Source organism: Austrofundulus limnaeus, unplaced genomic scaffold (genome assembly GCF_001266775.1).
Source record: "Austrofundulus limnaeus strain Quisiro unplaced genomic scaffold, Austrofundulus_limnaeus-1.0 Scaffold216, whole genome shotgun sequence".
NCBI classification, from domain to species: domain Eukaryota; kingdom Metazoa; phylum Chordata; class Actinopteri; order Cyprinodontiformes; family Rivulidae; genus Austrofundulus; species Austrofundulus limnaeus.
In genome coordinates this window covers 791,112-803,687 of record NW_013952618.1, presented here as the reverse complement: position 1 = coordinate 803,687, position 12,576 = coordinate 791,112, and the positions used below count along the sequence as shown (strand labels likewise).

At 41.0% G+C, this 12,576-nt stretch overlaps 1 protein-coding gene across 2 annotated transcripts in view; it reads left to right on the top strand.

Moving 5' to 3' along the window:
* The first annotated feature begins 444 nt into the window (after positions 1 to 444).
* Positions 445 to 12,576, top strand: part of cdh4 (cadherin 4, type 1, R-cadherin (retinal)) — a 369,348-nt gene continuing 357,216 nt past the window's right edge. For both annotated transcript variants that reach the window (XM_014019336.1, XM_014019335.1), the window contains exons 1-2: positions 445 to 720; positions 1,503 to 1,614. In XM_014019336.1, the coding sequence (XP_013874790.1) occupies positions 667 to 720; positions 1,503 to 1,614 (166 nt within the window). In that variant the 5' untranslated portion in view covers positions 445 to 666. The remainder of the gene's footprint in view (positions 721 to 1,502; positions 1,615 to 12,576) is intronic.

The following is a 12,576-nucleotide window of genomic DNA, read 5'->3' as shown; positions in this document are numbered from 1 at the left end:
TATTTTATTTGACCCTTTCATTCACAATCAAGAGTCCTATCTGCCAGTCTTTTATGGTGACAGCTTTAATAAAAAGTTAATAACTCTTGCTTTTACTTCTGCCCCGGATCAGGGGCAGAGAGGGGGGAACTGGGGTGTGAAATAGACTCCGGTTTAGCTGATGGACTCATGAAAAGGACTCGGATGGTTGCTTGTCACTCACACAGCAGCCAGAACCGCCCCTGCTTCATCTGAAGTAAATAAATAAATAAAAATAATAAAAAAAGGAATGTACATAGTCTGGAAAGAAAGCCTTTTTTTCCGACCAACAGAGCCCTGAAGTGGCATCATCTTCTTCATCATCATCATCAGCTTCATCGTGACTGGGGAGATCTCGCGCCGCGCCGCGGGGTGGGAGGGGCCGTATGACGCGGCCGTCCAATGGGCTGCTTCCTCCGGACGGAGCGCAGCATCTCTCCGGCTCAGCTGCACTTTTGCGCCAGACACAAGTAGGGACGTTGTCTTCCTCAGCAAAGTGGAGACAGAAACCACGGGGATTATCTACCGGAAGAAGGCTCCTTTATTATTATCATTATTTTATTTTATTTTCACCTCCTCCCCCCACTACCTCCTTTTTCTTTCCTCCTTATTTGTTTTTTTTTCTTTACCTGTTTCTAAGCCGCGGAGATGAACGGCGGCTGCGTCCTTCTGGTGTGCACCTTACTTGTGGGCGCATCCTCGGTAAGATGAGTTCATTCCTTCTCGTGTGCTCAGCTCGGCTCCCAGAAGTGCTGCACTGCTGTAGTGCCTTTACTCCAGCTCCTGCAGGCAGGCAGGCGCTGCGCTGCAGGAGGAGCTCTCCAAAGTGACCGTGAACGCCTCACTTTGCCCCTCTCCCGCAACACGATGGCTTGCAGAGAGCATCAGTGTTGTTTTGTTGTTGTTGTTTTTTCTAAACTGATGGAAAAAAAGTCAGCACTCTTGAGTGTTATTTGCCATTCTCTCAGCTCCAGATGAACTGCAGTGCATGGTTGCAGTGAACAGGGCTTTGTGGAGGGGCTCTCTCATTAACTTTCTCTGCACACTGACTCTGTGCTTTCTCTGCTTTAGATTCCAGGGATTATGCTCAGTTAGCTTTAATGAGGAAGGATGATTAAATGCATTAAAGTGAGTGGCTTATCTGTTCCTGTGCAAACTTCTCATACAGCTCTGCTCATGTGCAGGGAACATGTGGAACAAAGTTAATGTGAATAATCCAGCTGGTTGTTGGGGATGCTTTGCCTTTTTTGCTGCATGTTTTTTTTTATTTAAAGAGAAAAAAACAAAGGAGTTTGTTGTGTTAACATTGAGTTGGTCTATTCATTCTTAGAAGGCATCTTTACTCCTAGATGAGGGTTTCCTGTCCAATCACTTAGTTCATGAATCAGCTTCAAAGATATCTATGAAATCAGCTCAAGACCCCCTGAGTTGCTTAAAATGCTTCTTCTTCTTCTTTTTTTGTTTGTTTGTTTTGTTGACCACAGGGGAGTAGAACAGGCCAGCTGCAGAAGCCTCCTTGTCGACCTGGCTTYTCCCAGAACTTCTACACGGTGATTATCTCCAGGGACGTTCTGCACGGACAGAGCATCCTCAAAGGTAGGTCTGYTGCTGCTGAAGCTCAGTCCTATTTATTGACTGTTTTTTTTTTTGTCTTTTCATCTCTGCACTGTTCCTGTTCTGTCCCCTCCATTGTATTGTGCGAGTTGCCTACTTTGTGTGTGTGTGTGTGTGCTTATAATACAGCGCGAGAGGCTCCATCACTCCCCAAAAGGTCAGAATGCAATCTAGTTGTGGTGGTGCAGCGCAGACACAAGAGTAACTACATCTGCTATTGAGAGTAGAATTTGGATGAGATACTGTATTTTTTTTAGTAATTTTTATTTTATTTTTTACCCCCGTTAGAAAAAGAAGCATTTTGTGATATGCTGTGACAGCAGGTGTGCGATGCATCCTGCTCCACGGTTTTTGTTTGATATGAGCTTTCACTGATGAGTGAACGCTGAAATTACTGTCTGCAGTAAAATAGTGAAAAAAAAAATGGGGAAATTACTTTATTTCTTGATTGACTTAGCAGTACGCTCTCAGAGCAGGCTAATTTAAATAACCTTGTTGCAGCTTGAAAAAGTTTCATTTAGAAAGTGTTTTTCTTTTCAGCTTCTTTTATTAAAGYGTTTTAAAGAAAGCACGGTTCTGTTTTTAATGTTCTCGTTAGCGCCGCTCCCTTCTCAGTTTGGCGCTCTGCACCTGCTGTGAGGTTAATCTACRGCCGTGTGAAAAGGAACGATGCTATTTGGTTGCCGCTGTAGCCATAATGGACACAAATCCTCCCTCTAGCTACAATCCAGTGTTCTGATTTGCACAACTGAGCGACAASAACCACGTTGAACGGTCACTGCAGAAAACATCACGTTCGCACGTGGGAAGCTCTGAAACGCTCAMATTGCCCTCAAGATGAGAGGGGAAAGGAGCGTGGAGTTTTGTTGCAACATTTTGAGCATTTCACGTTCTACTATGTGATAATTAAAACTGGTTTGTTCATCAAAGCGGTTTCATATGTCTTCCTTCATTTCCCTGCTAAATGCTAGAGTCTCACTCATGCTTGTGCACGAGAGCTCAAAAGCAGAGCAGAAGAAGGTAAGCTCTCCCCTGACTCTGTGCCTTTATAGCCAAATATTTGTCTATTGTTCATGAAATGCTGTTGTCTTTTTTTTTCCTTTTTTTTTTTTTTGCCGGAGGAGGAATGGCATTTTCATTGTAACAGCTGTTTGTGGATTTTCCAACTGCAAGCGTAACAATTGAATTATTCTGGAGGTTATTTTGTTATTTAAGAAGCTGACAAGGACGGTGCAGACGGTCAGTGAGGCAGTTTGCCTGGAGCAGCTCAGAACTCAAGGGTTTTTATTTAAATTTTTATTTTATTTTACCTGTTTGGAAATGTTCTTAAAGGTATCTGTACAGATCCACTGCTGCTGCCGCTGCCGCTGCTCGCACATGTGACACGTCCCAGAGCGTTCATTAGATGCTAACTCGTCTATTTGAAAGAATGTCACAGCAGAGCTCAGCTGCATCAATTTGTTTCACCTTATGTGCCGGATCGGTGCAGCTTTCATGCCGTATTACCTTTGCTTCCAGTTTCTCGGACTCTTTGTTTGCTCTTTGTGAAAATCAATCGGAGGTCTGTGCTGTCCTCCCGTGCCGGCTTTTCAAAGAGATCTGGGTTCCAGCAGCTTAAGTCCTCCTGCAGTGATTAATGTGCAGCAGGTAGACTTATTGGAGGTCTGTTTCCTAAACAGTGGCGCACACAGCCAGAGGAGAAGTCTGGCACTAACAATATGAATAACCTACAACTCTCACTTTGCAAGAAAATGAATGTACCAGTGCTGGATTTGTGGAGGGCTCCGGGATGCTCTGAAGCTGCAGAATCGCTGGGCGGCTGTTGGCCGAAGTGCTTGCCTCTCCTGAGAGGTGAGCGGTGAGGGATGGAGAAAAGAGCAAAAAGCTGCAGCCCAGCAGGTGCAGCAGGAACCAGGCTTGGGTTTTCACTCACTGAACAATCTGTCTGCTTCCACTCGTTTCATCCTGAGGTGAAGGGACCAGTTGTTATGTTTCTGTTTGCTTGGTGTGTGTGTGTGTGTGTTTATGTGTGTGTTTATGTGAGTGTGGGGGCAGGGTTGTGGGGAATCTGCTCTGAAATATTTTTGCTGTCAAATTCATTATCAGCAATCGTAGTTAATTAAAGGTGTTGGAAATGTTGCCCTTGATGCAGGCAGCAGCATATGCCTGGCTGTCACACTGTGTATCCAGCTCTCTTTGTACTATAAGGACCACACGGCTGTTGCATCACACCTTTCCTCCATGCTGACAATTATTCAAGACACACTGGAGCATATTTTTCAATGTGTTACCTCTAAGGACACTGTTGATTTCCATTTATTACATTATGAACTGAAAAGCACATTGCGTTTAACCGTTTACCATAAAGCGTGTGGAAGCAAAACAAGATCAATTTCTCTGTATTTTGTAGGAAATCAAAGTCTGTGTCTGTGATTACATCAGTTCTGTTGTGGGATGTGCTGTAACCAAACCACAAGTGACTGGTTTGATTAAACTGAAAGAAAAGGAGGAACTGATGCAGCTGAGGCAGAGCAGGCCACAGTAACTGGGGTTATGGAAGGGGGAACGTTTGGAATAAACCCAGAGGAGTCACACATTCCTGTTTATTTTCAGTGAGAAGTTGTGTTCAGTTCGTCCAACCTTGATGAAAGAAGTTTATGCTTCTGTCCATAGGTCAGTAGCTAACACTAAATGGTTTATAAGGATGAAATGATGTGAATTGCATACGAGACTCCTGATAGTCACCATCTTTCATTTCAGCTGAATGGTCAAAAAAGGGAATTGTTTTGTAGGTGGCTGTTTTGCGTCGACGCTTGGTAGTAAAGTGTCAGTGGTGTGCTCAGTTTGCCAACCACCTTTTATCGGCCAGASCTGGCTTTTTCTTTTTCTTTTTTCCTTGGGGGTAAAGGTTTACAAAATGCTAACATTGACCATGGTCCAGTTATGTTACTGTCAGAACAAGTACTCACAGAGATCTATTGAACCCAAGTTTTCTTGTTCCTTCAAAAAGGGTTTTTAGAGACATGAGCTGTAGACGTGAAAACCAGTTTTTATTTTTTCATTCCCCGAATTTCATTCTTTACTTTATTTATTTTCATAAAAATATAGTTTTTAAATTATTGCATTATATTAAATCTGTGTCCCGTTTAACTTGATGATGATGATGATGAAGATGATGATGATGATGATGATGATGAGCAGCTCACTGCTCAGCTGCATCTCCACATTATAACCAGATTGTGACTGAGACAGGCCAATCTTTACCTAAAACAGCCACAGTGTTAATACTGTAGCTGAAAGCTGTGTGTGAGGTTGAGTGCAGTCAGRATGACCCAGGGCGCAGGCAGAATCCAAATAAAAAAATATGTATTTTAATAAACAAAGGAAAGGCTGTCGTGGCAGCAAAAACTACAAAAAATCTCAGGGAACTCGAAGAATATGGAACTGACTGAAAACAGTACAATGATCAGACAAACACTGAAGACAGGACACAGAATATAAAGGTAAACTAATTAGGACAACAMGAAACACCTGGAGCAGACACAAGAGGAAACAGGTGAGCGAGGGCAGGCTGCAGGACAGGGAAACACTGTAACACTGAAAACTAAGGAAAACAAACAGATTATGACACTGTGAAGTCTTTAATAAACTCCTGTTTTGCTTTGCTGATGTGTTTTCTTGTAGATGAGTTTGCTGAAGTAATAAATCTACGTTGCTCTTTTCCTCTTTGTTTTAAATTGCGGGGCCTGTCAGCTGCTGGATGTGCCAACAGGACTTACTGATAAATGTCTTTCCATGTCATAGACATTATATGTTGTTTTCCTATAAACTTTGTGACAGGGCCTAAGAAATGGACAACATTCACTGTAAGTCTTTACCCTGACCAAATCAATATGCATATTCACTTAGACACAAAACAATAAAATAGACGATAAACCTACAGTAAATCATAAAATGACTGCTAACGTATTAAATGATTTTTGTGATTATGTTTGTTGTTACAGCCTTCTCTCAGATATGTTTAGATTTTAGTTTTATTTTGGTGTTTAAGCTCTGATATAATAAGAATCAAAGTGTATTTTCAGTCATATTAGAAATGTTTAGTTGTGCTGCCACTCTGAGCTAGATTAGTTAGCATTGTATGAGTGAAAATGGGTATAAGCATGCATTGTGAAACGAGTGAATGGCTGACACTTAGTCTGTTTCTGTATGTGCATTTGGTAGTGCAGGCGAAGCAGGGTATTTGAAAAGAAAAAAAGTGAATTGCGGTGAATTTTAAAAAGCGTTTGTTGCTTCAAATGCCCATCTATAAATGAAACATGTCTGAGAGATTTTGTGCTGCAATGAAAATCGTTTTTTTTTTTAGTTTCTCCAGTTTTGTCACCATTTGAAGGGGCAATATTATGTGTTTCTCAGGCATATATTTAAATACTAAACCATAATAAAGTATCTGTGTCACCTTTAGGTGTTATTAAAAAGCTGTTTTTTAATGTTTAAATAGAAAATAAACTTATCTTCTCATCACTTCCTCTTCTAAACACCTTGAAATTGGCCTCTGTCTCTTTAAGAACCACCTTCTGCTTCTGTCTCACCCATTTCAGTGCGGGGGAGGGGGTTTCGTGCTCGCAAGGGGGTTGAGGCTAATCTGAAAAGAGCTTCACTGAGTGAGAAGTAGTATTAAGAGCACAGCAGACAGTTTCARTTTCACTTTCAGTTTCACCCGAGAGCCTGMAGGAGTCATGGGCGGAGTGTGTCGGGAGGGGGGAGTGGGGGTGCTCTGCCATGAGGAAGTTCAGCTTAAAGACACGCCCCAGGGGCATTTCTGGTACCAAAAGGCATTTCCGGTCCCCACCTGTCATTTTGCTCCTCAGCATGGCTGCCTAAAAAAACACTGCAGGATTTCTCAAACATGCATGAATGAGTGAAAGCAAGGCTTTGGGCATGTTTTTTATGAGAGTATAACATTATAACATGATATAAAACTCAAAAAAGTTGATTTTACATGATATTGCCCCTTTAAACATTTTAAGAATTACATCATTTGTTTATTTTTTCAGTTGGATGAAGATCCTGTAATACCGTCCATGCTTGTTCCTGTGATTTAAGTGGTCATCTTGTATCTAGTAAGTGTCTCATTAATAAGTAAACCAAATACAGAAGGGATGATGTGTAACAATGTTTCATTTGGAAATATACACTTTAAAACCTGATTTAATGTCTGTGGTAGAGGTAAATGGGATCAAAACAAAATTAAGCCTCAACAAATGTCAGAAAGGTTATGCATAAAATAAATGTTTTAGTTTCTTTATGTTCAGATGATAGCGCTGTTATTTTAATTTATCTTTTTGACCTCTTTCCACTTATTTTCAGTTCTCTTTTGTTCAAGTAAAACTAAAACGTCTGCTAAGTAGTGAAAGGTCGTTTAAGACTTGTAATGCATCATTCAGCTCCCCCGCTGGTCAGTGTTCCCTGGCATTCTATGTTCAAAAGGCTGTTCTGGTTTTCTGGTCGACTTGGAAAACCTACGTTWAACTAACTGACAAATAATTGCCCTGCTACAAAGTTATACAGAATAAATCAAGCCGTGCTTAAATGTTTGTCAGAGAGCTGGGTCGGGGTTGGAGGTGAGGCCTGTGATACGTAGGAAAGCAAACAAGCAGGGCCTTAAGTTGTAGTCCGTGCAGATTCCTGTTGTGGGCAGATAAGCCATGAAGAGAAAAGAAACAAATCCCAATGATTGCACATCACTGTGTAAACCACCAGCGCCCTCCAACAGCTTGGACAGACACCCAGGAACACAGAAAAGGTGATGTGGCCTCGACGCTGAAGGAATTGATTTGCAGTTCAGTCAGGATAGTGTGTCTTTAAGTTGCTGTCAGCGCATATTTGAAAAGACAACAGTGATTAGCATCAGCCTTTGCCCCTTTGCCATTCCTGAGAGACAGAGATCACTGACACTCTCTGTTATTTAGGTGCTTGTGTGAATGCCAATTARCCTTTATTTCAACAAAATGTTGCTTTAATGGATTTAATTAAAATAAATATTTTGACAGAATTTGCCTTCGTTTTTGATGAACGACTTATAAAAGCAAACTAGATAAGTACTGAGTGTTTTCTGGCAGTGGACACCATATCTGTAAAAAAACAGATGATGTTACGTAGGGTTATTGTGAGGATGAGTGGGTTTTCAGTGTTCTATCTATTTTATATGGTGGGAGTTTCTGTAGTTTTCTGTGTTAAGTTGCTCTATTTTTTAATTCAGTCTTTTTAGTCCCTCCTCCATCCTGCAAAGCCCACCTCATGTTTCTCATTCCAAGTTACTCACAGCTGCAGTCACTCTTCTCATTAGACGCAGTCAATATATGTCAGTTTTCACTCTATTTAAAAATAAAAGCGCTTATAAAAGATGTTACATTAGCATTCATGCTAACCGTACTTTACTTCTTTTCCTCCAATTCTCTGCATTTAAAAAAGCTGTAACATGCAACCGTTTAGTGCAATGACTGGTTTAGTGGTTTAGTCCCTACACAACACRTTGATGTAATTTGCCTCCTACATCGCATAATCTGCAATGTGACTATTGTGCACACGTACATTGGGATGACAATGCTCACATGATATATCCTGCAGCTCTATAAAATTCCAAGTACAATTACCCGCATGTTTTCCTTGGGACCCCAAATGCTTTCCTCCAGGTTGTAAATATTGCTACCCTGTCAGCATTTTTCTTTTCCTTTTTTTATGAAAATAAGTTTATGAGCTTCTTGTGTCCAGGCTGCATCCTTGGTTCCTATCTCCAGCTAAAACAATGACAGATATGCAAATTAATGTCTTGCTTCTTGTAGCTAGCTCTTTGAACAACTTCAGTTTGAATAAACAAAAAAAATAATTAACTAGTCCAAGTGAGACCTAGATTCAATTGGACTACTGTGGTTCAAACAACTCCAGTTTGGGAAATTTGTAATGGTTTGTGAAATGTTGTTTTATAAACATTTACATTTCTRCCAATTTCATATGACAGTTATCAAYCTGTCTACGTTCCAACCCTCACCTATGGTCATRAGACGTGGATCATGACCGAAAGAACGAGATTCTGGATATAAGTGGGCAAAATTAGCTTCCTTCCTATGGTTTCCAGGCTCAGACTTAGATATAGAGTGAAGAGTTCCATCATCTGCAGGTAGCTCAGAGTAGAGCCGCTGCTTCTCCACATTGAAAAATGTCAGTTGAGGTGGTTCGGGCATCTGATTAGGATTCCTCCTGGACACCCCTCCTTAGAGATGTTCCGGGCACGCCCCACTGATAGGACGCCCCAGGGAACACCTTGAACACACTGGAGGAATTATTGGCCTGGGAACATCTCAGGGTTCCCCCAGGACAAACTGGAAAGTGTCACTGGGGAGAGTGATGTCTRGGATTCTCTTCTGGATCTGTTGCCTCCACAGATAATTACAGATAAGCAGCAGAAGATGGAGATGGAAAGAGGTTGATTTCATTTGAAAATAGCAACATTATGAGCTAGCTGTAGCATTTTCCTGTGCAGTCTGAGACTGGAATATAATACAATTTCTACCATAATGACYACATAATACGAAAGTAACAGCGGTGTAAAGATTTGTAAAGAGCTATAACATAAATAGCTATGAAATGTTTGAGTTCGGAGTTGTTTATAACGTACCAACCCACTGTGGTGAAGGCCCCACTCAGACTAGCCATTGACTTGTCAGTCAGGACATAACTAAATTCTATTTTTTCAAACTCAGTTCATTCAAACATCAATCTACAACAGGTAAGATTTTAATTGCTGGTAACCTTTCAACTACACACCACTTCAAAATRTCCTAACAATCCCTTTAATGTCTCAGCTCTTTGATTAGGAGTCTGCACTCTCCTTTAAGAAAATTCTTGTTTTTCTTTTTTAGCCCTTTTCTTTTTAATCACTGAAGACAAAGGTACAGATGAATAAAATAATCCACAGTTGGATTCTGCTCCCCTTTGCTCTCAGTCTTTTGTCTTAAAAGTGAGTGCATTGAAGGAAAAAACATACATTGGACTTAGAAAAGATTAATTTAAARGGGACTCCTTTTTCCACCACGCTGCACTTTTTAGTATGGATTTCCYATTGTTTAATGACATCTCTAAAAGTTACACATACTAAATGACATGTAACATGACCCCAATTAGACTGCAGCAGAAGAATCTGGCAATGAGCCATATCTGCTTTGAAACAGCCAGCTTGGCGCTCGCTGTGCCGTGGAGAACTTCTGACTCCTAACCTACTATCTGAAGTGACAGGGCTTTCATAAGTACGTCCAGACCCTAGGACTGGGAGCGTGGGGGGATTATGTTTCCAGGCATTTGATAAGCGGGATGCCATTTTCCTTCTGACTCATGAACGTCTCTCTTGTCCTCCAGAGAGTTTTTCATCTTAGCAGCCAGGTCTTGCAGTCTGTGGCGAGCTGATAGAATACAGGTACTGAAGATGAGCCACAACATTTCTCTTTATCTCGCCGTGCCTTCTTACCAAGCCAAGCTATGCTCCTATATCCCTCAAACTCGCTACAACACCAGATACATGCTGAGCCAATTCCATCAAGGAAGCCACCCAGGATACAGTACATTCCACAGCACAATGCTTTTCATCCCACTTTGTAGTCTYTCTCTCTGTGCAGGTAGGATGTAAAAACGGGGTTTTAAAAAGATGGTRAACTGTCAGCTGAAATCTTATTCCAGGGCTTCCCCCGTGAMTTGTATTAGTATTGTGATCTATGCTGTGCTCCTCCCTTGTGCTGGCATTAGTTTTGGTCTGATGGTCACTGACTGGGCTGTTTTTCATTGCAGGGAACAGTTTTCTTGTGTTCCTCTGTGATGCTCTCATGAAAATATGTAGTGCTTCTTGTATTTTTGATAAGTTGCAAGAGGTAAGTCTGAGTCTGAGAATCTTTCTTCAGTCCACTTTAACTCTTTCAGGAGACAGTACCGCTAAATGGCCAAATAGTCCATTTCGTGCTGATATTTGCTTTGATAGTTCATAAGTCACAGGTTGAGACTCTGTCTTAACATGCTCATGTGCACTTTCAGAGTTATTAATCATTGCGGAATTAAGAGGCTTGGAACCTTGTTTGCTACTACCTCACTCTGAGATATASAGGCTACAGGTGTGGGGTGTTTACCCCCCTCTTTGCCTCTGTGTGTCTTATGCATGGGCCTAGGTGGTCAGTAGGGATGGGTACCGAATTCAATACTTTTTTAAGTACAGACTGAATTCTGTCGGTACTACTGAGAACCTATTCACGTAACATCAAACGGTACCATGTTTCGGTACCTAAACGCATCATTGCGACCATATTGGCRTAAGAGTGGTGAGTTTTTCATGCTTGTCATGAACGCAGCATCACGCAAGAGCGTAATGACGTCAGCAGCCGCTGGTTCAATAAACAGAGCTCGGTATGAATGTAGCAAAGCAAGCCTCGCAGCTCCTGGAGTAAAACTCACCAAACAGACCTCTGAATTATCTGGTGGATTGATTATCTTGTGAGCATGAAATTTACTTGCTCAAAGTAAATAAAGTACCGCCACTTTCTTTATTTCATCCACCATCAAACAGAGACCGGCAGAGGAAACAACAGAGGCACTGCCCGACAGTCCGAACACATCTGACCTGAAAGAGTACAAGCATCCAACTTGAAGTGTTGGACACGTTTTGGATACTCAAAASGTAGCTTGAATAACTTTTATTTATTTAACTCCATCCTCTTTTGCTTATTTGATTTAAACTTATTTGCCTTCCATGGACCTCCATCACACATTTTTTCTAGCAGGGAAATGACATCAATAGAATTACGTGGAGCTGGATTTTTATTTGTGCAATAAGACAAAACACTAGTTGTTTTCAAGAGTTTTCACTTTAAAGAAATAAGTTACACAATGGATGTTACAATACATAGTTTATTTTACAGTATATATTGAGAAATATGTTAAAAAATAAAAGTTTATTATTAAAATAAATAACACACACAAAGTACCGAAAATTGGTACAGTTAAGTACCGGTACCGATTCCCTGGTACTGGATATTGGTACCGAATTGATTCAAATGTCAAAGTTACCCACCCCTAGTGGTCAGAACATGCATTTGTAAYGGTATGGGAAAAACCCTTTAGTGTGTTTTGACTGCCCTGAGAAACACTATGTATTAGGTCTGTAATTCTTGACAAAATCGAGGTAAGCGAATGTCCTGACCTTTGACCATCCAACCACTAATGATATTATCAGACCTCTGATTGTATCTTCAAGAGCTGGTGGCTGTGTGTTGAATCATAGAGTGATTATAAGAAATGGAAAAAAAAAAAGAGCAGAAAGAGTATTCTCTGATGGAGTTAGCCAAAAAGAAGCAAGTCCTTGGCAAGGGATTAAGGCATGAGAAAGAGGACTGTTTTGGATGAGGAACCAGACATTTTACTGCTGCATTTCAACAGTTGAGACAAGGGCAGCTTTACTGCTAAATATTTATGGATCAAGTTTAAAGTGGCCTTTCCTGTTTTGCAGAAACTCTTGCCTAATTACAGTTTGACCTTCCTAATAAAGTCTTTCTGAACATCCATTAAAAAGAAAAGCTGCAGGAAGTTGTTTTTGAGGAATACACACTACCTCGCCCACCAATGACCTTGTATTTTGCGCATACTATTTGCATTTGTTATTGGAAACATTTTATAATCGACCACCCTCTCTCTCACAATCAATTTGTATTAGCACTTTGCTTCCCCACGCACTTTAACAATCTCTGGCCTTGATTAAGACTCTATCGGCTTTTATGTTGCAGTGCAAAAATGAACCATTTTTCCCACTAGGAAACCTCAGTTTCACCTTTTAGCTGCGAGTGTAACCCAACTCATTACATAGCCCCCCCCAACCACACACACACACACACACACACACACACACAC